At 45.1% G+C, this 27042-nt stretch overlaps 1 protein-coding gene across 1 annotated transcript in view; it reads left to right on the top strand.

Moving 5' to 3' along the window:
* USP7 (ubiquitin specific peptidase 7) overlaps nucleotides 1–27042 on the top strand; it is a 56636-nt gene that overhangs the window by 10190 nt on the left and 19404 nt on the right. The window contains exons 2-8 of the mRNA XM_036825355.1: nucleotides 15347–15451; nucleotides 20508–20706; nucleotides 22642–22780; nucleotides 23437–23525; nucleotides 25294–25402; nucleotides 26248–26378; nucleotides 26835–26889. Coding sequence (XP_036681250.1) covers nucleotides 15347–15451; nucleotides 20508–20706; nucleotides 22642–22780; nucleotides 23437–23525; nucleotides 25294–25402; nucleotides 26248–26378; nucleotides 26835–26889 — 827 coding nt within the window. The remainder of the gene's footprint in view (nucleotides 1–15346; nucleotides 15452–20507; nucleotides 20707–22641; nucleotides 22781–23436; nucleotides 23526–25293; nucleotides 25403–26247; nucleotides 26379–26834; nucleotides 26890–27042) is intronic.

Here is a 27042-nt window from a genome sequence, read left to right as displayed (position 1 = left end):
TTAAACTTGAGAAGGCTCGAGCCTCATCTGCCAGGGCTCAGGGCGAAAGCGTACTGCATTTCAGAGGCCCAAGTTCTGTGGAGCTACAGGGTCAGACCTCAAGGCACCTTGTCCACTCAGGTCCTCCTGTCACCTCAACCCCATGACCCTGCATCTGCACATGAGCAAACTGAGGCTCCTCCAAGCCACACAGATGGCACCAACCTGGCTGTACCCCTGCTGTATCTTGAAGTCCTGACCAGCTGCATTCCTCTCCTCCCTGCCACCTAAATCATCTGTTTCTTTCTTAAGACAGCAGCTTTCACAAGGTGGAAGGAAAACAGGGTCGGAGGTGCCAGAGCCTGGGATTCCTCAGCTGGGCAGGGGTTGAAAGAAATGAGGTCTTAAGAGGCCTGCCAGTCTCCTCGCTTCACTGACTTCCAGCTAGTTGCGTGGTGGTGTTTCTGTGGCACATGCAGAATATCTTCCTTCTGGGCCTCTTTCCCTGACAGTGAGTTTTAAAACATGAGATAGATACATACACACAACTTTAACAAACTGCTAATGCGTTCATTGCTGAGTTGGCGAAATTGAGACCTTCAAGCCAGTGGATTTGGGGTGTCTGGAGAAGATGCAAATAAACGAGGTAACTCTTGGGCATCCTGGTAGGGGGGACGACCCAGAAAGCAAATGATCCGTAGAGGTGACTAGTTCAGCTTCAAGATGTGCGGCGGCCAGCCACACAGATTCACACACTGCCATGCACAGTAAGGACAGGCGGTCCTGGTGGTGGCTGTGATGGTTGTGGGCTCCTGCAGGATGCCCAGGTCGTGGGGATTGTGATGTTACAGGCATGGTCCGTGGGAGCTGTCAAAAGTCTTCAGAATTATTCTCAAGTTGGTCATTAATTACCTTGAGGGCTATGGGGAAGGGGGAAAATTAGTACTACAAATCTGGAAGTTTTCTGTTATAGCCAGTATTTCCTTGGGAATCAGAGGCTATTATTTGAAATTTCTATTTTGATGAAGTTAAAAGTCCTGTACTTTTTAAGGCCTTTTGTTCTTAAAATACTGGTTTCATTTTGGGTATGTTATCAGAGGGCTCTTGGTCACATAATTTTGTTTTAGAGCAGAAAGCGACTATTCTACGCCCTACTCCACAGGTCAAGAAACCATGTCTCTGGGGGCTTGAAGTGATTTAAGTAGAATTAAGTAAACCCTCAGGTCCTACGTCTCACTAGCGCTATTTCAGGGGCTCCATAGCCACCTGTGGCTCGTGGCTTCCGTATTGGGCAGCGCAGCTGTAGACCGTCTCCATCATCACAGAAAGTTCTAGCGGCCAGTTGCTGCTCCAGACCCAGCCTGTGAACTGGGTTTAGCTTTGCCTTTCTAGAAGACCGCCTTGGAGAGGATTGTTTAGAATAACAGAAAACCAGGCATTTTCTTCTATGAAAACCTGGGAAGAAGGTTCCCCCAACTGGCTCAGCACAGTGCATACTTGACCCTTCACCTCAAATCACTGCTTCAGGCGCTGGGCTGGGGTGGTTTACAGAGATGAAGAGGTGATAGGTGTCGTGGTTTACAGAGATGAAGAGGTGATAGGTGTCTTTGCTGAGGGAGAGTCAGCAGGATATAGATGGGTCACGTGAACACGTAATTAATGCAGGATAGAAAGCGATGAATGCCACGAGAGGTGCAGAGAGAGGGCTCTGGAAGTGGGGGAGAGCAATTATGTCTGGGTGCAGGGGAGCAGGAAGGCTCCTGAGTGGTACTGGCAGTGGCCGGAGGGGGTGGTTAGGATTTGAGTTCTGGGGGGTTTGAGGTGAGAATGGCAGAGGTAAGGCTTTTGGGTAGATGAAAATAGAGGCCCCTCTCTGATTCCTGCCCATGTGCATGGATTGTAATGAACTGTGTTTCTTTGCTCTTCTCCCCTTTAGACTTTGAGGCCGGGGGGCATTCTATTCTCTACACCTTGAACAGCAGTTTCTACCAGATAATTGAACGCATTGCATTTTTATATTTTAGTTTCAATAGGAGTGGAACATGCCACCATGTTCAATGCCAAATAACCTTAATTTTACCTACTTTGGTAACCATTATAAAGGGTTAGATTTGCACCTGCCCTTCTATAAGTCTTTGTGGAAAAATGTTAGTAGTCAACATGAATTTTATTTTTATTTATTTATTTATTTTTCTAAAAAATGTTTATTTTTGGCTGCATCAGGTCTTAGTTGCGGCACACAGGATCTTTTCTTGAGGCACGTGGGCTTAGTTGCCCCGCGGCATGTGGGATCTTCCGGACCAGGATGTTCCCGGACCAGGGATCGAGCCCATGTCCCCTGCATTGGCAGGAGGATTCTTAACCATTGAGCCACCAGGAAAGTCCCTCTTACACCTCTTGTTGTCAGGATCCTGGGACAGTTTTAAAATTGGTGAGAACCCTGAAGAGCTTCTGGGTAGGTGGGTTATAGCTATCATTATTTGCCAAATTAGAAATTAAAACAATCTTAGTTATTCATTTAAAAATAATAAACCAGTACATAGTAACACATTTAACATACTGCTTGTTTTTGGGTTTTTTTTGGCCACGCTGTGCAGCTTGCAGGGTCTTAGTTTCCCAACCAGAGATTGAACCTGTGTCCCCAGCAGTGAAAACACTGAGTCCTAACCACTGGACCGCTAGGGAATTCCCACATTTAACATGCTTTTTATAGGAAATATTTTCTAAAACAAAAATTTAATGAGGAATGGCATTGTTCATATATTTTGCAGATTTCTTTATTATCTGGCTTGATAGAAGACAGCTGGATTCTCATATCTGGTGCTGTCAGTTGCAATGTAAATTTTACTGGAAATATAAAGACAACCCAGTCTTCCAGAGGTATAGCCTTTTCAGATAACTGTGGCAATTCTTTCATACTACATCGAAATTTGGTAGCTTCTTAAGGTTGATTACAGCATGCAGTTTGAAACCCTATGATTAACTTATCGTGCTCTGTTACATTAAAATTTATTGGTTTGTCTTGTACTTTGAATGGAGCATTTCTAATACCATATATTCGTCATTTGGAAAATACTGATTCACAGAGTTATACAGATCTTTTAAATGTTGGCGTATTTCATTATACAGTTATATTAAAAAGTCCTTAAAATACCACATTCATGTGTGTAAGAGCCTACCTAACTAGGTACAGGGTTGTAGTTATAACTCCAGAAAGCTCACTGGCACAAAGAGAGCAGTGACTTTTGTCCTGTATGTAAGAGTCTTACTACTATCTGGCAGAGGACGAAGATGGTTGGATGATAATTAGCTAGTGGCAGCCTAGTTGTCCGCAGCAGCTGACGCCATGGGGACGGGCAGCAGGCAGTGTTGGGTGGTCCCCTGCAATGGGAAATTGTCCTCTGGTCCCCCTCACACTTACAGGTGTATGTAAGATGGTCCTGTTAAGATGAGTAACAGATATTTTGTGAGAATTCAAGGAGAGCGTGCTTAAACCAGAGGTAATTGTGATTTTGATTGTTTTGCTTTCTATTCCTCCATCCTGGTCAGCATTCCACTTGTTTATTGTTTGTGTCTTTCCCCCCATTTTCTCCGTTTTCCAGTAGCTTGTGTGGAACAGTTGGAACTCTTTGGGAATTGGTCTGAATTTAAACGTAGCTTATGGAGTAGCACACCTTATTTATGTATGTGAGTTTACTGGAGCAAAGGGTGTGTCTGACCTCCCATTTTCCTGGCTTTTTGGCGTTTTTGACTCCCTCTCTCCTCAAAGAACAGGAGCTGTGATGCACACATTTGTGTACAAGACCACCCGAACAAAGGTCCTGAGGCAGAAAGACTCAGACCTGTGTATCTTTTATGCTCTCTCAGTTCTCTTTTCCCAAATGGTTAAAGATCTGAACCCATATCCCGAGGCAGTGCTTATTTAAAGAGTCAGTAAATCATTTCTTATTCTTCTCCCTGCCCTCCAGGTGTTTTTTTCCTTTGTTTTTCTTTTGTTGTTTTTGTTTTGCCTTTGGGGTGAATGGCTCTGAGTTTCAGCACAGGTGTAGGTCTGCGTAACCACTGCCCCAGTCAGGACCCAGAACGTCCCCTCGCGCTGTGCTGGTCGTGTCTCCACTATGGCCATGCTCCCCATCTCGTACAGGTTTGTCATTTTGCAGATGTCAAGAGAATGGAATCATACAGCATATAACCTAATCAGTAGTTGCTTTTTATCGCTGCTTCCATTCTGTTCCACGGAGGGACATCTGGGTTGTCTCCAGTTTTTGGCAGTTACAAATGAAGCCATTATAAATACCCGTGTTCAGGTTTTTGTGTGAACATGAGTTTCCATTCCTCTAGAGGAAGGTGTAGAGTTGTTGTGTGATGTATGCTTCGTGAGGAACTGCCACCTACTTCCCAGGTGCCCGTGCCCTCTCCCCTCCCGCTGTCCCATTGATCCTCATCCTCGCCAGCACTCGAGTGTCAGCATTTTTCACTTTAGTCATCCCGGTAGGTGGGTAGCGGCTTTAATTTGCAGATATCTAATAGCTCATAGTCACACATCTTTTTATGTATTTATTTGCCATCCGTATACCCTCTATGAAGTGTCTGTTCAAGTATTTGGGGTTTTTTTGTTTTGTTTTGTTTTCTGTCAAGTTTGGAGAGCTCTTTATATATTTGATGTAAGTCCTTTGTCAGATAGGTTATTTGCAAATATTTTCTCCCAATCTGTAGCATGTCTATATATTCTCTTAACAGTGTCTTTCTGGAGAAGTTCAGCTTATCAAAGTTTTCTTCTATGGATCTTGCTTTTGGTGTTATGTCTAAGAATTCTTTGCCATGTCTCATGTGATTACTTCTAAAAGTTTTAAAGTTTAAATCTATGTTCATCTATGGTCCATTATCAGTTAGTATTTGTATAAGGTGTGAGGTTGGAGTTCTTTTTTTTTGCCTATGGATGTCCAACTGTTTCTTTACTGTTTGTTGAAAAGACTGCTGTCCCTTTCCATTGAATTGCTTACACCTTTGTCACAAATCAAGTAGTAATGTTTACATGGGCCTTTTTGCGGACTCTCCTGTCCCATTGATCTGTGTCTACATAACACAGCACCATCTTGATTACTGAAGCTTTATAGTGAGTCTCAAAATCAGGTAGTGTAATTCCTCAAACTATGTTCTTTTCAAAATTGTTTCACTTACTCTGCTGGATTGTGATTGGAATTGTGTTCAAATATACTGATTAATTTTGGGAAAGCTGACACCTTCGCTATGCCTTCCAGACCTTGAACACCACATGTCTTCTGCTCCCGTGACTTTACCTGGGAAACTAGTCTTCCTCCCAGGAACTTTTAAACACTTTCTTTGGCCGCTAGTTTTTTAGAAGGTCTTGAAAGTAGGTGTTCCTTGACAGTCCGGGTGGGTCCCCTCAAAAGGAGGGTAAGGCCTGAGTGGTGGTCTGCTGACACCAACGTGGGAAAGAAAACATCAACCAGAAACAACTTGGTCCTCTGTCCTAGGCTGTTCTGTTTGTGGCTTTATGCAAAAAAAAGAACTCATTTGAAATTGGCTGTGCTTGACTAGTTTTTAAAAGTTTTAGTTAGCACAATCACAGTATGTTTAAAATCTCTCTTCTACTTCTGACCCCAATCCTCAGCCCCCAAATTTCCTTGTCTTTTTAAGTAGTTCTAAAGAAAATCCAGGCATTTAAGAGAGGATGCTGCCATTTGCCCAGGTGTAAAAGGACCTTCAAGGTCACAAATAATCTAGGTAATCCCTTTGTTCTGGGATCCTTTTGTTCCCACTCCCTCCTGCCCCCAAATGGGCAGCTCCTGTACCGTTTTCTTTCTCTGATACAACCTTTTTTTTTTTTTAAGTCTTTATTGAATTTGTTAAAATATTGCTTCTGTTCTGTTTTGGTTTTTTGGTCTCGGCATGTGGGATCCCAGCTCCCCAGGCATGGAACCTGTACCCCCTGCATTGGAAGGCGAAGTCTCAACCACTGGACTGCCAGGGAAGTCCCCACTGGTACAGCCTTTATGGGCTGCTTGAGGTGGTGTCTGGCCTTAGGCAGTACTTTGGTTGTGCCTTTCTGCATCGTGCTTTGCTTTGCTTTGCTTCGCGTGTGTGGGTTGTTTTACCTTTATTATAAAGGCAATACATGTTCATTGAGACATTAAAACAACATGGAAGCAAGAAGGCAAGAAAGACTCCATCCCTCGATGAACATATGTACTTAATGTACGATGGGTGTTGTCCTGTTTTTCGTCCCGTCCACATGTACAGCTTCCTTCATTCTGTAAGGACATCCTGCTAATTGATTCCTCTCTTGGTGGACATTGTCCCTTAATATAGTTTTACTTTCTTTAAAACTACATGAATGTAGAGTGAATTTATGTACATAAATAAATTTTGTAGATAAATGGGTTTTTCAAACACCAAAAATGTTTAATATTTTTAGAGAAATACTGCAGAAAATGGAACACTTACACCTGATTCAGTTGTTCAACGTACACATCATTCACTATGCCAGGCCCTCAGACAGCTGTGATTTGTGGAACTGTTTGTCCCCACTCAAAGTAGCCTGTTTCTGTCCAGTTCTTGTCTTCCTCCCCCCCCCCCCCCCCCCCGCCAAATACAGCTTTATTGAGATTTCATATACCCTGCAATTCACTCATACAATTCAATGGCTTTTAATAAATATATTCACCCATCACTACAGTCAATTTATCACCCCAAAAAGAGACGCCTGCACTCCTTAGCCATCACCCTTCCACTCTCCCTCCCAGCTCTAGGCAACCACTGATCTGCCTTTTGTCTTTGTGGGTGTGCTTGTTCTGGACACTTCATATGAATAAATGGCGCCATACAATATATGGCCCTTAGAATTAATGGGCATTTATGCTTTAAGTTTTTCTCTGTAAAAAATGGTGCTTCAGTGTCAGAAATATGCTTGTATATATCTTTGGGCATGTATGCTAGTTTCCTTGGAATGGATATCTAGAGATGGCATTTTGAGTGAAAGAATATTTGACTTTGGTTTTAATAAATACTGCCTTTAGGGAGAATAATTTGACTATAAATTTAGACTTTAGCCATTTGACACCACCCATTTTGTGATGTGAGACCCTCAGTACTTATGGGCATTTCCAATATTTTTCACTGTTAATCTGGTAGATAAAAAGTGGTATTGTGTTAATTAGGAAAGTTGAGCAGATTCGTTATTTGTATTTCTTAAGAATTTCTCCTTGTTGTAGTTGCGTTGTCTCTTCTTGATTTTACGATCTCTGTGTGTTCTGCATATCGATCCTTTTGGCTCCTGTGGGTTGCTGATACTTTCTGCCTTCAGCCTGTAGCTTCTGTGCAGCTCTGTCTCTGCTGGGCTTGCTGGGACTTGTTTTTCCTTTCCACAAGTGGACTGCCCTACCCAATATAGCAGATAAGCCCAGATGTGTAAGCAAGCAGCACGGACATAATTATAAGCTGCTCAGTGGTGCACGGTGTACACCCCTCTCCGTGCCCGGCCACTGTTCACTCAGGCATCAGTCATGGTTTGTGGGACAGACATGATGGCAGTTAGCATGATCCTCTAAAAACAGATGATTTTTACATAATGAAGCCAAACTGAAGACCCCAAACAAATAGTTTTATTTAAGGAACACAGATTTATACGTGACCTTCCTTGGGGCTTTATTTTCATATAACTAATTTAAATCAGGATTATTTAAGAGTATAGAGCTAACTGTCGGGTTTCAGTACAGAGTCTGCTTTGAATCCTCACACTCTCCCCAAGGCAGGACCCAGGAAGTCCTGGTTTAGCAGAGCAGGACCACCACCCGCAAGTGGGCTTTCAGCTCCCTTCATGGGGCAGGCATGGAGCCAATTCATATAAAAATCAAAATAAAACCAGAACACAGTTGTGGTATTGATTAAGCCACGGACGGTTTCATTGTTAATATGACCGAAGGAATTCAGAGAGTCACTGGAGGCAGCCCTGCCAACTTGGCAGGGGCAAGATAGCACAAAACCACACCTCACCCACATCCTCCACAGGACAGCAGAGGAGCTTCTGATGGGGTCTGCTGCCTGTGATGATTAGGACAGGCTTGATCAGGTGGCTGCCTGGGGCTGGCAGCCGGGGTCCAAGCACCGGGACCATCTCAGTTCTGACCGACCTGTTTTTGAGTATCACAGTGCTTTCAGGGCCACCGGTGGTTTCCTCTTCATTTGGTGGGACACATGCTTGACGTGAACATTCGGAGATTTTCAAGGCCCTGCCCACCCTCTACCTGAGCCTCATCTCCCACCTCCTCCCTTGCCCATTGCCTTGTCCCTGGTCACTCTGGAACCGTCTGGAATGTGCTTCTCCAGGATCTCTGTCCAGCGGCTCCCTTCACTCTCTGGCCCTGGCCCTGATGTCCAAGGCCTATGGCTGGCTCTGTTTTCCCCTCTGTCGCGTTAGCCCTCTTGTGTGAGGGCTGCTTATCTGTTCCCTCCTGAAGCCCAGGGCGCAGGCTGCTCTTGATACATCAAGACACTTGGCAAGCAGGGGCTGACTCTTGTGAGAAGAGGGCGCCCAGCCTCAGCCTCTACCTCCCAAGTTAGTCGTGTGTGGAGAAGACCAGTGTTAGGCAAACAGTCATTAGGACGTCGCCCTCGTTACTGTAACTGCAGGCAAATAGGGTGTGCCCGGGTGAGGGGGGGGATGAAATCCTCGTAATGCAGTAGTGGATTAAAAATGACGTGTTTGAAGCATAGTTGCAGTTTTCCATTCTAAGAGGTTTCACAGAGGGATTGAGGGCTGGAAAGCACTTGGGCACTTCCTCACGGCCCACAGGCACTGTGGCCCTTGTCTGACTGGGGGGCGGGGGTGAGCTTGTTGGCGAATGGGCCCTGCTGCCTGGTCAGCACCTACTGCTTTCCACCCAGCGGCTGCCAGGACTGGTAAGCCTGGGCGAGAGCTGAGACAGCTCAGACCTGCGATTTTGCTCCATTCCTTTGTATCCTTGCTTACCTCCAGGTTCTGCCCAAGGACTGGATCTGGATCTGTTCCCCAGTCTGTGCGAGGCCTGGCTTTGCCTGAGAATTCCCCCAAAGGGGACTGGAGTTGACACAGAGCCATCGAATTCTCCCAGAGAATTGTAGGTTTTCTGGGGGCGTCCAGAGTTGTTTCCCAACGCCCGGGAGGTTCTGGTTTCTTAGGGAGTGTGATAGCTGACACCTGTGGGTCCTTGCTTTTGTGGAAGCCTTCCCAGTCCCCCACCTCCCCCTCCCTCTAATCAGCTCAGCTTCTCAGCTGGGCTTAGTAGGAGTGGTACATCTTCTGTCTTTCACCTTCAAGTTATCAGATGTCTCTTTGCTTCTTTGAGTTTAGAGCCAGGTTTTTTGAGGATCAGAACATTGGGAAATCAGTTATATCTGAATTCTTGAAAATAAGTGATGGCGCTGGAAGAGTTCTCCTGAGCAGCATGAGAACTTGGTGCAGGAGGCTGTGCAGGGCCACTTGGTAGTGGCTTTGGATGCGTTGTTGATCTTTGCCACTGGGAAAGAGCACTGCTTGTGGGAGCTCAGTGCGTGTGAGAAAGATGACCCTGACAGATGACCACACAGTTACACGGCGTGCCGCAGGACAAAATCATTGTACGGTTGTTTGCTTGTAGTGTCACTCAGATGGCCAAAAAGGGGGTGGTGGTGGCCGGGAAGAGTCATCTGTAGGGGAATGGGTGAGTAGATCATGACATAATGGTATGGTGCTATTCAAAATCAAATCCATGTACGCATATCTATATGGATCTATATGGATCTTGGGATGCACGTATTGTGAATAGTAAAAGTGCTTGTATCTTGTGCACGTGTATGTACATGAACATTGGGCATGCCTTTTACTTGTATCAGAGGCAGGGAGGTCATTGTTTCCCTTTATTCATCGCTGCACCCCTTGCCTTGCTTCTTTGAGCATTTCATTTATTCTGTAAAATCCTGAAGTAAAAATACCTGTCTCTTTGCTCAGGACCTGTACAAAAATGTTTACAGCCGCTTTATTCGTAATGCCTCCAAACTGGGAACAACCCGGATGTTGCCGCTATCTGAGCGAGCAGAGGGTGGCATGTCCTTGCCACAGAACCCTGTCAGCAGGATAAAGGAATGAATTGTCCATGTGAGTCTCAAGGGAGTTATGCTGAGTGTCCGAAGGTGCTCCATAAGGTCACTTACATACCCTGTGTCCAGTCTTGAAATGGCAGATTGTGGATATGGAGAAGATTGGCCATCGCCAGGGGTTTGGGGCGGGCACAGAAGGGAGGTGGGTGTGGCCGTAAAAGCGCTGCCTGAGGGTCCTTGTGCTGGGCTCTCAGTATCTTGAGTGTGGGGAACACACAGACCTCACATCATGAAATGCATGCAAGTGAATAGGAGGAGGGTCAGTATATTATCGCTCTCCCAGTTGTGATATTGCACTATAATTTTGCAAAATGGTGAGAGTAGGCATTTTTAAAGTATTTGTGGCTAAAGAACTTTTCACAGCATTGTGCCTCTTTGCTCAGGACTTCCTTCTTTATTTCTTCCTGACTAGTGCCTCTGGCTTCATTCAGGAGCTCCATCTAACATACTTTATCTCAGGGTGAGCAGTCCTCCTTAGGGAAGGGGGCCACTCCTGTCTCATGGACGAAAAGCAAAGAGAGTAGCCGCTCCACAGCTTACAGGCCCAGGGCAACATCCCTCACGGTCCAGCCGGGATCCTGGGTCCATCTGTAAACACCCCGCTCTGCCTGATCCCGGGCTATGATCACTGCCTGAGAATGTTCATACAGCGCCCAGCACACAACAGGGACCAGTACTTGGGAGTTACTTATTTGTGAAATCCTGGGAGCAGACGTTAGATCCTTCTCTCGTGCCCCGTGTTTCCCCTGCTGCTTCTGCCCCAGCATGGACACGAGCCCTCCCTCCCAGGCCGGCCCCTCCTGAAGAGCTATGCTCTGTGCACCCACCCAGTGTCTGTGTGGGAGACTTTCTTTCGTATCTCAGCTCTAAGCTGCCTTTCTCTCTACCTTTAATTACGTGAGAATTTCAGACATGCTTGTATGGATGCTTCATGCTGAAAATTTTCCTGTATAAGTTTAATATCAGCTATATTCCTTGCCTCTTAGGCTTGAGGGTTTCTTATGTTCTCTTTTTAAAAATAAACTTGAAATTTTGGGTTAATTTTAGATGTACAGGAAAGTTAGTAGAGTGTGTTCCCATGGACCCCTCACCTGGTTTCCCCCACTAGCAACTTACATCAACACCTGAGGGAACTAGTAACTCCAGACTTCTTTCCCCCCCGCCCTGATACTCTCTGTTTTGAAGGTGATTGTGTAAATTGATGAGGTTGTTTGAATATGCTTCTGGCCCTAATTTTGTGGGGCGCTTTAAAAAAAAAAAGAATTCTGAGGGAGAGCTCCTGGAGATTCTGTGCAGTCACTCTGATGCGGCCGAGAGACCCCCCCCCCCCCCCTCCCCCAGAAGATTCTGCTGCAGAGCCATGCAGACATGGCAGGGAACCGTGGGCTTGGACCAGAAGGTGACTCAGCTCAGAGTGGGGGCCGTACGCCGCTGGTGGATTTTCAGAACCAATATGCCATTTCTGAACAGTCCTTCTGCAGTGTATTTGGACTTGCGGAAAGATATCAGTGTTCTAATTTACCTTGATAACCCCTGTTTTTTGTAATGTTCTTTAAAATGGATTCAATGCCAGGAGAGAGGAGAGGAGGAGGACCAAGCAGAAGTCTGGGGGTTTTGACTTGGAAGTCAGGGTGAACTGCTGGACTGGGGCTTAAGATGTGCTGGTTAGGCTCTGCTTGACCAATTCAGGGACCGAGTGTTGGCCCGTGGCCTCTGTGGTAATCCACATGTTCTGCCCTTTTAACTGAGCCGTGGTTTTGCTCACTGGGTTGTATCACTAGTTGGGACTTTTGAGGAGAAATCTGGGGGGCTGAGTGGAGAGTGACTCTGGGGCATGGCTGGATCTTCGTGGCCCAGGTACCTCCTGGTGGCAGCGTATAGACTCTTAGTTGGAAGACCGTGAGGTGGGTTTAATGGGGTTGTTTGGTTCCCTCTACCCAGCCTTTTGGGGAGAGGTTTGAGAAATCTTTGGGAAGTGATAGAAAATGTCAAGGCCAGCAATTTGGAATTTTCTATTTTCCTCATCCAGGAGTGAGATTCAGGTGCTAAATCAGCACCACATCATTTCCATAGCAATTGGCCAGTGTTCTTTGGGGTCAGTAGCTCTGGGTTGTGACATCACAAACGGAAGTCTGTGGGGAGAAGAGCTGGATGTAAGCACGGGCATCCTCAGTAAAAGAGGAGGAAATGTAGGCTTTGTAACTAAGAAGGGAGCCTTTTGTGTTTCTAAAGTCACTCTTTTAAAAAGGTATTTTGTGCCACATATATATTAAAATATGCCGCTGGTACTTATCACAAGGTTGTTGTCAAAAGGCTTACCAATCATGAGTAATGGAAATGATCTCCTTTTGTATTTCTGGGTGTCATGTATATATTTCGGAATGATAATTGCTCTCCTCCCCTCCTTGACATTTAAGTATATCAGAGACCTTCTTGTCTATGTGTTTGAGGCATACCATATTGTCATTGGTATTTGCAACTGTTGTGTGTCAAAAAAATTAGTGTTGTAGTTCATATTTGGCCAAATGAGAGTTAATACATTGGGAAAATTCCAACTAGGCAGGATATAAAATTCAGGAACAGGATCACTTTATATAGAGTGATAAATATATGTACGTGCCAATCTTGCACTTCTTCCTTGATGATAAAGACAGCCTTATCATTTAGGATATTTCTGGAAGCCTAATACAGACTGTGGTATCAGGCGCTTTCATCATTTAATTCTGGTCCAGGGACTTACCGTGTCTTAATTAAATTTTTAATCCTCTTGTTGAACTAACTCATTTTTATGAGAAGCTTTTCTTAACTGGATATCCAGTCCCTTAGGAGCTAGACTTGAGTTGCCAACCTTTTCTCCAAGGGTCCCATGGCAGTTGGTTGGGAGGGCCTGTTGCCGGACAGGTTCTTCACGTACATGCTGGGCCAACCAGGAGCTTTTTTTTTTTTTTTTTTTTTTTAATTTTATTATTTATTTATTTATTTATTGGTTGTGTTGGGTCTTCGTTGATGTGCGCGGCTTTCTCTAGTAGTGGCGAGCGGGGGCTACTCTTCGTTGTGGTGCGTGGGCTTCTCATTGAGGTGGCTTCTCTTGCTGTGGAACACGGGCTCTAAGCACGTGGGCTTCAGTAGTTGTGGAACGCAGGCTCAGTAGTTGTGGCTCACGGGCTCTAGAGCGCAGACTCAGTAGTTGTGGCGCACGGGCTTAGTTGATCCGTGGCATGTGGGATCTTCCCGGATCAGGGCTCGAACCCGTGTCCCCTGCATTGGCAGGCAGATTCTTAAGCACTGTGCCACCAGGGAAGCCCCCAACCAGGAGCTTTTTGCAGTTTCACAGCCACCAGCCTGGATCACCGTCTCCAGGCCTGTGAAGGGTGGAAAATTGGTCAGCCCAGCGGGAATGTGTACCCATGGTGTGTAAAAGATGGGACGTGGCTCAGGAGGAGCTGGTTCAGCTGCAGAACCCTACTTGCCTTGCGTTTAGGAGCCACCTGCAGAGAAACCTTTGTCACTTTTGCATTCGTGCATTCTAGACCATGTTTTAAAGCTCTTGCCGTAGGCTGGATTTGAACTGAGGAACTAAATTAAAAGTACCAGGCATACGTCAAGCAAATTACTTTAAGATTTATAGTGCATTCATGTGATGTGTGTGTGTGTCTGCAGTGAAGAATCACTCTACTGCTGCTTCTACAGAACCTCTTGCTAGTTTGTGTTCTCCCAGTGTTTGCTGATTGGTATAAAGGGAAATAAGAATTTACACACTCTTATTCCAACATAGTCTCTCTCTTTTATAGCAAGGGTTGCATATGATGATATATATTGCTTGGTACCTTAATTTTTAAAAACTTAATATAACTCAGAACATTTCATATAGGTACTCTGAGAACCTTAAAAAAAACTGTTGCATAATATTCCATTGGTGGAATGTGCTGTTTATTTCAAAGGCCTTCATAGGGTTTTTCCTCATAAAATATTTTGTATGATGGTTTGAGGTGGTTAATATATATGTGCACATATATATTTTTATATATATATATATATATATATATATACATACTTTTTTTTTTTTTTTTTGGGTGCCACACTGCGAGGCCTGCAGGATAGGATATCTTAGTTCTCTGACCGAGGATTGAACTTGGTCCCTCGGCAGTGAAATTGCAGAGTCCTAACCACTGGATCGCCAGGGAATTCCCTGAAATGGTTGATTTAGGAGGATAAATGTGGAAATTCTGTTAAAGCACCCAATGTTTCATTTTGCTTTTTAAGCATATAAGTTTTAGAGTTTAGAGTTCAAGCTAGTTAAGCAACAGGGAAAGGAATTTCTCCTTTCCCTACTTACCTCCCCCAGTTTTTCTGTCAGGATGTCATGGTTGAGGGGTCTGTTTAAAAATTTATGTTTTCATAGACAGCTTTTAACACAATTGCTAATTAAGTGTATATTATTGATACTTAATAAAACAAAAGTATCAGGAGTGGCAGTGGTCTAAATTTGAGTAGTAATACCTGTTTCTTAGCTTCCAAGGATTTCTAATGTGTGTTTTGAGATGCTTAAGAAGGAAAAACGGATGGTTTATATTCAGGAATTATTTGAGAAAAGTAACCTGACAGTTGGAGTTCGGAGCTTGTCTAGAGGGGAAAGGGGAGGGTGCTCTCCATGGTGCTGAATCAGACCGACTGCTGATCCTAACGGTGTAAAGGCTCTGAGTATTGGAGTCCAAGGACACAACTATGCAGCTATTTAAAAAACCACATCTCCTGTTTGTAGTTGAGACACTTAATTTTTATTGGAGTGTCTGATTTGCCAAGGAAAGCCGACTGTACAGGCAAACAGAACAGCATTAGTTGCAGTGAGCTATTCTGACATGCTGGAAGGACAGGATTTACATGTGAAGTATGGGCAGTAGAGGCTATTTAAATCCTAAATCCCGCCAAAGGCTTTTTAAAATTCTTCTTTTAAACCGTGGACCTATGTCAAAATAAATGTCATTGCAAATGGAGCTGATTATTGTGAGGTATAATGTGTTTTCAAGTCCCATTTAGCATTTTGAAAGAAACAAAGGTTTATATTTAGTAAACATACTAGTAAATACCTTTTGGGTTAAAGTGCAATTATTTTGGCACAATTGGAACTTACTAGTGACTGGAAATTGTCAAAGTACAAGTATATATATATTTTTTATCTAATCCAAGCCATGAAGGGAAAAATCATGGAATTTCTTTGTTTTCTTTAAAGCTGGAGATACAGATGACCCACCAAGAATTACTCAAAACCCTGTTATCAACGGGAATGTAGCCATGAGTGATGGGCACAACAACACAGAGGAAGACATGGAGGACGGTGAGTACCTGGGCTTTGTTTACGTGCATTGGGCAAAAACCTGTGTCGGAAACAGACGTTTCTTCCTTGAGTACTTCTGAGTTTCTTAAGGGTAGCTAGTTTTCAGGAGGTTGTATCTGAGGAAAATTTAGGAGCCTGTTTTGGTTTCAAATTTCAAGATTGCCTACAAATTTCAAGGTAAGTTGATTTTCCCCAGCCTAGGAGAGAAGGTTGAAATACAGGAGTTTGTAATAGATGGGTATTTGCTCAGGCCTGCAGTTAATTTTCCAGCCACTCCTAGTATTCAGAACACAAGTATATCTTACTGTCCTTTCCTTTTCGTCTGCAGCACGATACTTCTAGACACTGGAACGTGCCTTTCCATTGCATTCTTATTGTAGCAAGTATATCAGTTGTTTGTAGCTAATAATCCCTCCCCACTCCGGTTAGGTGCGAAACCAGAATCGAGCTTTGAGCTTCGTCCCTCAGACTGACTTTTGGTCTTTATCTTCTCTGTGGAAAGTGTATGCATTTGTACATGCATGGACATTTTGTGCCTAGGAAAGCCTTTCTTTCGAGGCTATTTCTTCGCTATAATTTATCAGACTGTGGGACCTGTGCATTTGCCAGGTTGAAATCATGAGAAGGTAGCAGCCAGTAATCACTTTATGCAGCCCCTGGAATCTTGCAGTGTAATATGAAACCATGTTCTGTCAAAAGCATGTCCATCAATCCTCATGAGGGTTGTGTCCTTCCCAGGGGTGTAACGGGGCAGTTGAAAGAAACCATCAGTCACGGGCTGCACCACCAGAAGGACTGCTGTTCAGACCTCCTGCCAAAAGTTCAGCCTCCATGAGAAACTGCAGCCGTAGTTGAGAGTTCTCTCACAGTGCGGTTTACCCCTGGCAGCTGGCTGAGGCAATATCTGAGGAAGGTAAAGAGGCGTGGTCTGACCCGCTGCTTTGTTACCTGTGGAGTGCACTTTCCACCGCAGATGAGGGCAACGGTGTGGGTGTGGTCTCTTGGTTGCTGGGCTCTTGGTTTTATTTCAGACCCCGGAGATGCCAAAAGAGGTTCAGAGAGTGCAGTTGGGAAGGCACGACCAGGTCTGATGTACCAGGCGTGAGTCAGGAATCGATTGTAGTCTCTCCTGGAGCAGTGAGCGGTCCAATCCAATCAGAGCCCTCCCGCTCTGGTTTCCACAGAGCAATTTCATTCTCGTTTTTCCCCAGGTGTTTTTACGGGGAGGGCTTGGGAGGAGACAGATGTGGATAAAAGGGCAGGTTCTCTTGGCCTCTGATGCCTTTTTTGGTGGATCCTTCTTTGTTGGAAGAGACTGTCCTGTGCCCTGTAGGATGGCAGTGTCACCCGTCACCCCCACCACCACCCACCACCCCGTGCAGTCGTGACAACCGAAAATGTCTCTAAACATGGCCAGAAGTCTCCTGGGGGCCCCAGATTGCCTCATTTGAGAATCAATAAGGAGATCATAATGTACATAAAATCCCTTTTGAGGCAAATTTTACTAAATTATTAGTAGTAAATAATGGTGCTATAGAACCTAAAAGTAGAAATGCTCCTACTGCGAATTACCAGATGGGAAAAGCACGTTACAGGAGAAAGTAGAAGCGATCTTCAGTAACACTTTGTTCCTGGCCTTTCGAAAGGCCCAGGGTCAGGAGAGAGAAAGATCCTATCTTTGGCAAGGGGGGCGGGAGGGAGATGGTTCTCTTTCTAGGAGTAGAAGCCTTCGTTTACAGCAGCATTTTCCCAGCAGTGATAGGTACTTTGAAACACTTAATGGCAGGATATGTGCGTTGTGAAAAGTGATCAGAAATCTAGGAAGTTTGAGGAGTGCTGGCTTAAGCATGTTTCTTAAAGTACGTCTAAGCTGTCAGCCTCCTAACATCTTTCTCCAAAAGACTTTTTTTGTTAATGATTCCCCAAGCCTCTGAACATTAGAATCTGTTTTTGCTGAGTCTCCTTTTAACGTCTTTGGAGGGCACACAGTATGGGAAACACCGGGTTAGAATCTGATTTGTACAGAGAGGCCTTCTTCGTAGGGGGAGTTTCTTACACAGCAGTTGAGTGGCTAACAACACAGGTTGGAAAAATGTTTAGTAGAGGTAGAGAGTGATTGTTGTAGATCTAGATTGTTGGTACCCGTGAAAAAAACCTTATTTCTGGGAATTAACTAGGATTTGCAAAGACTTGTATTAGAATGAATAATTGATGTTTGACACAGTTACTGCAAGAGCGCCATTTGGGGAAACCTCAGGCCCGCCTTTCTTTTTAAAAGACCTAAAGTGGTGGGTTATCGAGATTTCTGACAAGATGTGTGAGGGCAGCAGGTAGCACGAACTTGCCATCCTGTCATTTACGATAAGATGCTGGAGTAGGTAAGTCAGTGCTCTGTGGTGTTCAGGCAGGTTTGAGTCTCTGTTTGGATGAAACACTAACCCTGCAGGATACAAGGTATCCTTCATAATCCCAAGTATACTACTTTTACCAAAAAAAAAAAAAAAAAGTTTTGTTTTGAAGCAATTATAGATACAGAGGAAGTTGCATAAAGAGTACATGGAATCCCGAGTACCTTCCACCCATTTTTTCATGTAGCTCCCTTAGGGGAGGGTAACAAGGCCGGCCCTATCTGCCAGAGATGGGTTTCATGTCTCCTTCTCTTTTGTAGACCCTCCTGTCTTGACCTGGTATTTAATACAGGTTTTCAGTTATTCATTTAGTATGAAGAGTTTGGAAGGCAGCTATGCTCACCTCTATACCACCAACGCCACACAGTATGAAGAGGTTGGAGCTATGGGGTGGTGACATTTTTATCGACATGAAATCTCATGTTAAACTTCCTAATTAGCATACTTTGGAAGATAATCCTGTGCCTTGAACATGAGGCAGAATCTCACATCTAGTGTGTGATTCAGCAAGTGTGAACTGCACATGGGGGCCAGGGTGGCGCCAGGCTCGAGACCCAGAGCCTTGGCCTTGACGGGCTGGCCCGCTCCTGGATGCATGCTGTGCTGAGCTCACCGTCGTGTGGTCCTATTTAATATTTAAGATTAATTGAGGAATTTGACCAAAGTGTCCTGAGGAAGAGCAAAAAGGCATTTATAATGTGTATCATTTTTTTGTTTGTATAAAACTGTAATCCTACAAAGACCCGAATGGTAACTGACAGTCAAGTAGGTGAGTTAGGGGGGGGGGGGGCCTTGTGACATGATGTCCTTAGGTCCCAGGAGTGTGTCCTGCCATCACTGTACAGCAGGCCAGTTTTATTGGGCTCTGCGTTTGGTCACCTGAACGCTAGGATGGCCGTTTACAAACCAGAGGCAGGGTCACTGGGCTCAGTGTCCGGATCTTGGGTGCTGAGACCCCCTGTGCTCACTTCGTGACACCTTGGATGAGATAAGCCACTTACCCTCAGCAAGCCTCGGTTTCTTCATCTGTAAAGTGGGAATTAAGTAACACCTGCCCTTGCCTACCTTGTGGGGTTTAGGTGCTGCTCAAATATGATTTGTGTGGCTGTGGAGGAGTGGCCCACTCTTCTCCTCAGCCATTCTGGACCTCATTCTCTGGAACAAGTTTCTTGTCTTTTCCGTGGACTCTCATCTGTGCAAGGGATGAGGGTAGTACCTGCCCCTTGAGGAGGCTCGAATGCAAAACGCCCCCGTCCAGCTGCTCTTCCTTTGAGGGCCTCTCTGCTAACAGCTGAGCCAGGTTACGGGTGGTTAAAAAAAAAAAGTGGGGATGGAGAGCCTTTAAACGAAGATAAAAGCGCTGTTACACATCCTTTTGGGTTTTATTTCTTTGGTAAAGAATACTACTCTCTCATGAGGACTGATGGACATGTTTTCTTAAGAACAAATTCAGTCACAGCGGAGGCAGTTCTGTGTGCGGAGAAGTCTGCACCGCAGTGACCTGAGTGAAGTGTAGAGACGGGCTGAGGGCACAGACCTGCGAACCCCACTTTGCGCGTGGGGTCAGGGATGTCAAAGTAGCACCTGCTTCTCAGCCAGAAAAGGCCTTCCTGTTGTTCTGTAGACCAAGTGTGGCCCTTGGCCCCTGGGCCTGTGAACTGTCCCCAGTCTGCCACGAGATAGGCACAGAGAGAGGAAGCACTTAGAAACTTGTATAGCAATTTGGCCTTCCTGCGGCAGTTTTATTATGTTTTATAAAAGTGCTGGCCGGTAACAGGTTGGCCTTGGGACAGCTGCTCCCCTCACGGGGAGAGCTGGAGAAGCATGGACACTGCTGGGTTTGTCAAAGCTAATCCACAGCCTGGGTCACTTGAAAGGAATAGTCAGCAACAGAAAAAGCTGGAATTCCAAGTGTGACTTTTAGTTTAATTCTTATCAGTGCTTTTGCATTTTATTGGAGGAAATCTTGATTTCTTAAATTGGCCTTTGGTCTTGCTGAGTAAATTTAACAGTTCATTCTGTTCATGTCAAAAAGAATGCCAGTCTCTTCGTTCTTTTTTTCAAATAATTCCCCTTAGAGACTCTAGCCTGATACTTCACCAAAATTGTGAACTAATGAAGTTATCATTTATTTTTAGCTAACTTCTTAGGAATCTTTTTATCTCTAAACAGTGCTGCACTTCCCAGGAATGGCTGTCGCCCACTCCTCGGAAGTTCTTGTTTGCCTGCAAATTCATGTTTCTTCTCCACACTCAGCCCAAGTCTCAAGCCCTTTTCTTTTCCTCCTCAAGTCCTCTCCTTGAACAGATGTGACATGAGAAGTTTTACTCCTTTTCTCCAGTCTCTCCACTCACTGCGGATTACTTGGGAATTAAGACAGAGTAGAATAGACATTCTTAATCAGGCTGAACTCGTCTGGTGGGGAATGCAGGTGTGTGTTGCTAGCCCTCTGAGTTTGGGATTTCATTTACACAAACTATGTGTCATCTCACAGTTTTAGATGGTTACTAAATTGGAAATGATGCTATCCTTTCCCCGAAGGGTTAGGTTTTAGCAGTTGAATATAGAATGGTTAACCCAGGTTTGTGCTGCTTTCAGTGTTGTCTGACAATGCCAGGCTTGGTGATTGACAAAGCGTTTTCTTGCAGACACGAGTTGGCGCTCCGAGGCAACCTTTCAGTTCACTGTCGAGCGCTTCAGCAGACTGAGTGAGTCGGTCCTTAGCCCTCCGTGTTTTGTGCGAAATCTGCCATGGAAGATTATGGTGATGCCACGCTTTTATCCAGACAGACCACACCAAAAAAGCGTAGGATTCTTTCTCCAGTGCAATGCTGAATCTGATTCCACGTAAGACAGTTTAAATGATGCAATTACAAATCCACAAATAGTTCTAGTACATTATTGGAAGCCAAATTGGCCTCTTTGAATTTTGGATTTCTCTTTGAATTCCCTTTCTGCCTTTACATAGTCATTTGATTTTAAGTTATATTAAATACAATTCCCTCTTTGAAACTCACTGGTAGGTATTATATCCAAACTAGAAAAGGTGTAAATTTTTCTTGCAAATAAAAAACTGAACTTTGTGTGTTAGAATCTACCTGCCCGTGGAACATGGAATCAGGGCCTATCTGGACTAGCTGACTGCTGGATTACCAGGTGTATTTCTTATTCTACCAGTAACTGCCAGGGGGGAAAATTGTAGTTAAGGAAAATTCTTCAGGCAGACATCCTCACTGTATGTTAACCAATTTCTATGGGTTATTCAGAAAGTTAAAATTAAAAAGCAGAGTGTCGCTGTTCAACGTTTATCAGAAGCACAGTTGAGAGATTGTTTGAAGGGATGGATCCCAGATCACTTTGTCACCCTTTCTCATTCCACATCCATGAACCCACGGGAAAGCTGCCTCCTTGACCACGTCTCCCTGCCACCCCAATTGTGGCCCTTGGTGCCCTTGATGAAGATGTTCCCCAAAGGGCGCTGGTTCCAGCTGTTCTGCCAAAGCTTTCATTTTCCTCTTCACTCGAGTATTTAAGAAGCCAGTTTTATGGGGCAGTCAGGGCCTTGGCCAAATTTTCACTTCTTGTGTTCAGTTCACATTATGATCTGATTTCTGATGAGCGTTGAGGCTGGATTGGTTTTAGTCTGACAGACAACTTGAACCTGAACGGTAGTTTGGGAAACATCAAGCAGTCCACGTCCAGCGATGGCATCCCGAGCGAGCGGCATCCCCGCGGGAACAGCACTGCCCTTGCCCTTGTTCTGATGAGTCTGCAGTCAAAACGTTCCTTTATAAAAAGCTCAGTCGAATGAGTTCAGTCAACACCTTCCTTTATAAAAGCTCCACTTTAAGTTGGTTTTTAAACATTTTACACGTTGATCCAGGGGCCCTTTTGGGGTCTGCCCCAAACAACCGCACCTGCAGTCATTCTCGGGTGGTGGCATCCTTGCTCAGAGCTCCCTATACAGCCTGGCCTGGAAGCCTCACAGCACCTGAGGGGGGCAGGAGTGACACTTATTAGTAGAGCCTACAGCTTTAGGTCTGTTCACCTAAAAAATAGCTTTATCATCATTCTTCTATTCAAGTAATAGCCGTGTTAGGTACTAGAACTATTATCTGACCAAAAAGCTATCATCTCTTGTAAAATCTAAGAACAGTATTTAAAGTTCAAACACTTGTATTTTATAGATACCAGTAAAAAACTTGAAACCTTTTAGAAATTAAAAAGACATAGGGGCTTCCCGGGTGGCACAGTGGATAGGAATCTGCCTGCCAATGCAGGGGACACAGATTCGATCCCTGGCCCGGAAAGATCCCACATGCCGCGGAGCACCTAAGCCCTTGCGCCACAACTACTGAGCCTGAGCTCTAGAGCCCGCGCACCGCAACTACTGAAGCCCGCACGCCTAGAGCCCGTGCTCCGCAACAAGAGAAGGCACCACAATGAGAAGCCCGCACACCGCAACGAGGAGCGGCCCCCGCTCCCGCAACTAGAGAAAGCCCGCGCGCAGCAGCGAAGACCCAACACATCCAAAAATAAATAAATAAAATTTTAAAAATTCAAAAAGACATAAAGCATTGAGTTAAATCACTCCAGACCACATAAGGGCACCACCCCCAGACCCTCTTCACTTCTTTCTCCTTTAAAGATAATGTGTGTCCCCTTATTCCGTCTAAAAAAAATAGAAGGAAAAAATATGGGCTGTTTTGTGTGCTGTTTTAAAAATTGTGTAGAAGTCAGGTAAATCTGTCGACTGAGGCTTAGATTGTCCTCCCTGAACAGGTCTTGGTCCTGTCATGCACAAGCGGTGTTGAAGATCATAAATTACAGAGATGATGAGAAGTCATTCAGCCGGCGTATCAGTCATTTGTTCTTCCATAAAGAGAACGATTGGGGATTTTCCAATTTCATGGCCTGGAGTGTAAGTAACAATGTACTTAGACTGAATAATCTGAGTGTTGTTCCTTGTTCCCTAATTCTCCATTCTTCACATCCATCTATTCATTTTAGAATCAAAATGTTTGCTTTGTAAGTTGGATAGGTAACTGAAAATGTGTTTTCTCCAGTTTCCTACGTCAAGTTTTTAGCAGCCAACAGGACTTCATCTCAGTGTTTTGGTCAAACATTGTAAGGTAGTTTGTAGCTTTCCTGAATAGGCTAGGTTTCCTTTAAAAGAAATAATACTGAGGCAGGCATAGTGCGGGGTGGTTTCCTGTAACCAGTGAATTCTCAAGTCAGCTCGTTTGGGCTGCTTTTGCAGAGGTGGAAGCCAGTAGGACTTAGGAACGCCCTGCTCAGCGCTCTAGTGTGGGCTCTCGGCAGCCTCCCCAGACCCTGCCTGCTGAGTGGACGCTGAGCCCCTAACACCTCCCATTCCTCCAGGAGGCATCCAAGCTTTTGCTGTTTTCACTCAGAGAACATTGTTTAAAACAAGCCGAAGCACTGCAAAACTAGAAGCACAATTTAGGTGTTTTGAAAAAGTAGTATTTTAATCTATTAAGTACAGGGTAATTGTTTGGAATGAAGTGAACATTTGCGGGTTCTTATGCAAGTTGGATATTCTTATTTTTTTTATAGGAAGTGACTGATCCTGAGAAAGGATTTATAGATGATGACAAAGTTACTTTTGAAGTCTTTGTACAGGCGGATGCCCCCCATGGAGTTGCGTAAGTTTTCCTTTAATTGGATGCTATTAAGAGATGTCCTTAGTTCTAGTGAAAGGAGCAGAGGTGCATATATAGCAGATAAGCACCCTCTGTGTGCTCACCCCTTGGCACACAGACCAGATCAACGGATGTGTGCCAGCTTCACGTTCATGCCTTTGTGTGGCGGATTTATTGAGCAGTTTCTATGTGCCAGACACTCTGCTGGGCTCTAGGAATATACTTATGTTGAACAAGGCAGGCATGGTTTTCTGTCCTCAAAGAACCTCCAAGACCACTCGGGCAGAGGAGTTGACGGCAGTAACTGCAGCGCAGATGTGCTTGTTATTTTGTGGTGTGGGGTGGCGCTGGGAGGAGAGGGTTCCGTCCCTGGGTCCAGGCGGTCTGTGGGCAAGAGGCCGGACCAGGGGAATTGGAGGTGGGGAGAAGGGCGTGAGTAAGGACACCCGGCAGGGAAGTTTGGGGTGGGCGGGGCACTAGGAGAGTGTGAAGAGGGCTGAGATGGTGCCTTGGGATCAGGTTGTAGACGAACAGGACTCTTAAGGCCAAGGAGCGAAGAAACAAAGTGCAGTCTAGGTGGGAAGGAGTCAAGTGTAGGCGCCCCTGTCTGTTCCTGTTGTTTCTCTTCCCACGTGGCCCTCCTCTGGCATGAGTGCGCAGGCTGACCCTACGGGTGGGATGGGCAGCCGACAGCCCAGAAGGGCGGTCATTCAGTCCAGGTCCTGACTAAGGTGGCCTGCATGTGGCCCTGGGAAATTTTAAAACAAATAAGATTTATTAGTTTTCATATTCATTGGGCTGATACCAGAGGAATCAGCCTTTTCTTGAGTAGCCTTTTCAAAACATACCCTTGAATTGTATTCAGGTACCAGGAGTGGGGGACAAAAAGATGGTATTTCTAGTTAAACTTTTTGTGGGTTTTTTCCCCCTCCTTTAGAAAACATTCCCCCTATGCTTATGATACATCTTTTGACTAAGAAAGTAGATTGAGCTTTTCAGACTTACCAATCAAAACAGGTATCTTGGTTCAGTCTTACAAAAACCTCTTACCCCCGGCATCAGAGTCCTGCTGGCCTGACCTCACAGTAAATGTCTAACACTGGTCACACATCCGCACCGTGCACAGAGGGGGAGGGGATGGCGCTGGGGAGGGCTCTTCTGCTTCCTGTTAACTCTTGGGGGCGAGAAGGTACAGACTGTTCTCTCTCCTAACCAACCACCTGTATAACAGAGTAAAGGGAAACGGCTCTTGGAGTTGAGGTCTGAACCTGCCGGTATGCGTGCCTGTCCTTTCCCGTGTACGTGACGCTACAGAAAAGAGGGGTTTCGGCTGTTCCCGTCCCACCTTGTGCTGACTACACGTGTGACCCGATGTGTGTGTGAGGGAGCCGCACTGACACTCAGTCAGATAGAAGTAGACTTGAACTCCTCTCTGAGAGTGCTGCTCTGGGTAAATGACGGCACTGCTGCTGTCAGCAGACGGCGCGGAGGCCGCCTCTCCGGTGCCGGGCTGAGTTCGCACTGGCCCACGTGCTTGAGCAGACAAAACTGGTGACCGCCGGAGGGAGCCGTGTGATAACTGCCAGCCTGGCGACGAGCTACTCACTTGGAGGCGGGTGCTCGGACGTCGTCACCCCATGTCAGGATGGTGGGATGGAGGTGGTGGTGCAGAGCAGCGAGGTGCCGGCCCCCAGTCCCCTCGCCCACACACGCTGCAGAAGCAAGGAGGTGTCCTGTGCAGTTTTCCCTCAACCTCAAACTGATCTTGTAGGTGGGATTCAAAGAAGCACACGGGCTATGTCGGTTTAAAGAATCAGGGAGCGACTTGTTACATGAACAGCCTGCTGCAGACTTTATTTTTCACAAACCAACTACGAAAGGTAAATGGACGGTGTTTCTCTCCCTCAACCTTCCACCCACCCTTTTCTCTCAAGTATTAAGGGGCAAGCAAAGCCCCGCCGCCAGACTTGTCTCTTGCCGCGTCTCCAGGGAGGGCCCTGCTTTACGCTTATACGTAGCTCTGGTCCTCAGTGTTCGGACACTTGTGAAGCTAACTCAGGTGATGAAAAGTTTACCACAGCCGACAAACCTCACTTTATTGGGCTAGAAATAATAAAGCTTTTTTTAAAAATACGAAAGTCATTAGCAGCAACATTTGAAAAGTTTTATATTAAAATTGATTAGTTGAAAAAGTCCTGGTCAGGAATCTTAATTTTTCACTTACTATAGCTACAACTTGTACAAAATATAAAATCTAACGGAGGCTAGTTACTTGCACTTCAGGACCGTGGTGCGAGCAGGGGGGCAGCGCAGGCAGCAGACACTCCCGGGTTTGGGGGGACCATCGGCTGGTCTGCTGGCGTGTCCTTTTCGCACCGTTCTTCCAGGCAGCGTTAATTACCATGATAGGATGATGTCTTGGGGACAGTTGAGTGTGGTTAATTGCAGTAGCATTGAAGTTTCATCAACTCTTTTGTTCAAAGTCATGTTAAGTTAAAAAAATGTTGCTCTGCTCTAAGAAGTATGAAACAGAAGTGGTTCTCATTGGATGGTGAGCCTTAAGTAATTTTTAAAATTCATTTTACACTGTCTTGATTTTTAAAAGACCTTTTGACCCTTTGGGGGGGATAGTTAAAAGCCCTACCCAACTGCCTTCATCATTGTGTTGTTAGAAATGATACTTTCACATAAAATTCCATTTTTATTTCGGAATCATTTCTTTTAGGCTGTGTACATGATGCCAACAGAGGGCGACGATTCATCCAAAAGCGTCCCTTTAGCATTGCAAAGAGTGTTCTATGAATTACAGCACAGTGATAAGCCCGTAGGAACAAAGAAGCTGACCAAGTCGTTCGGGTATGTGTTGGGAGACCTGTCCATTCTGCTGCTCGAGGGCTGAGTTAGTGGACGGGGAAGGGTTGAGAGCAGAGCTCAGGCACTTGATTATGTCAGGGCATTTTATCAGTGTCCTTTGTTTGACCTCTTTGGAAATGGAGGCTTTTAGAATTTTGCTTGAGAAGCAGTTCACCACGTAGGTTTACCTGTCAAGGAAAGGATACATATGGTCTCCAAGTTTCTGTACATTTACTTGCGAACACGACCTCCCCTTGCAGTAAGATGTTCAGAACAAGATAAAGTTGTGAACGTTTTGGGGTCTGGATAAAATTCAATTTGTCTTTGAATTATAATCTTCTTAAAAATTTAAGAATAATGACTAATTACATGGTTCGGTTTTTTAGTCTGAGTTGCTTGTCAATTTACTCTTGTTTGAAATCTGGAAGTTTAAATATAAATTCATTTTATCTCTCTAAGGTGGGAAACGTTAGATAGCTTCATGCAACATGATGTTCAAGAGCTCTGTCGAGTGGTGAGTTTTCAGCCGTAATTGTTTACTACTTACATTTCATATTGTGAAGCACTGTCAGAAGTTGTTAGCAAGTAAAACCTCAGACCTACTTCAGTCACTGTAATTCCAGTTACGCCCATCTTTGTTCAGGACCAGAACCAGGCCAGAAAGAAA

The sequence above is a fragment of the Balaenoptera musculus genome, chromosome 15 (assembly GCF_009873245.2).
Source record: "Balaenoptera musculus isolate JJ_BM4_2016_0621 chromosome 15, mBalMus1.pri.v3, whole genome shotgun sequence".
Lineage (NCBI taxonomy): Eukaryota > Metazoa > Chordata > Mammalia > Artiodactyla > Balaenopteridae > Balaenoptera > Balaenoptera musculus.
The sequence above is the reverse complement of the archived record's forward strand: the minus strand, read 5'-3'. Positions and strand labels throughout refer to the sequence as shown.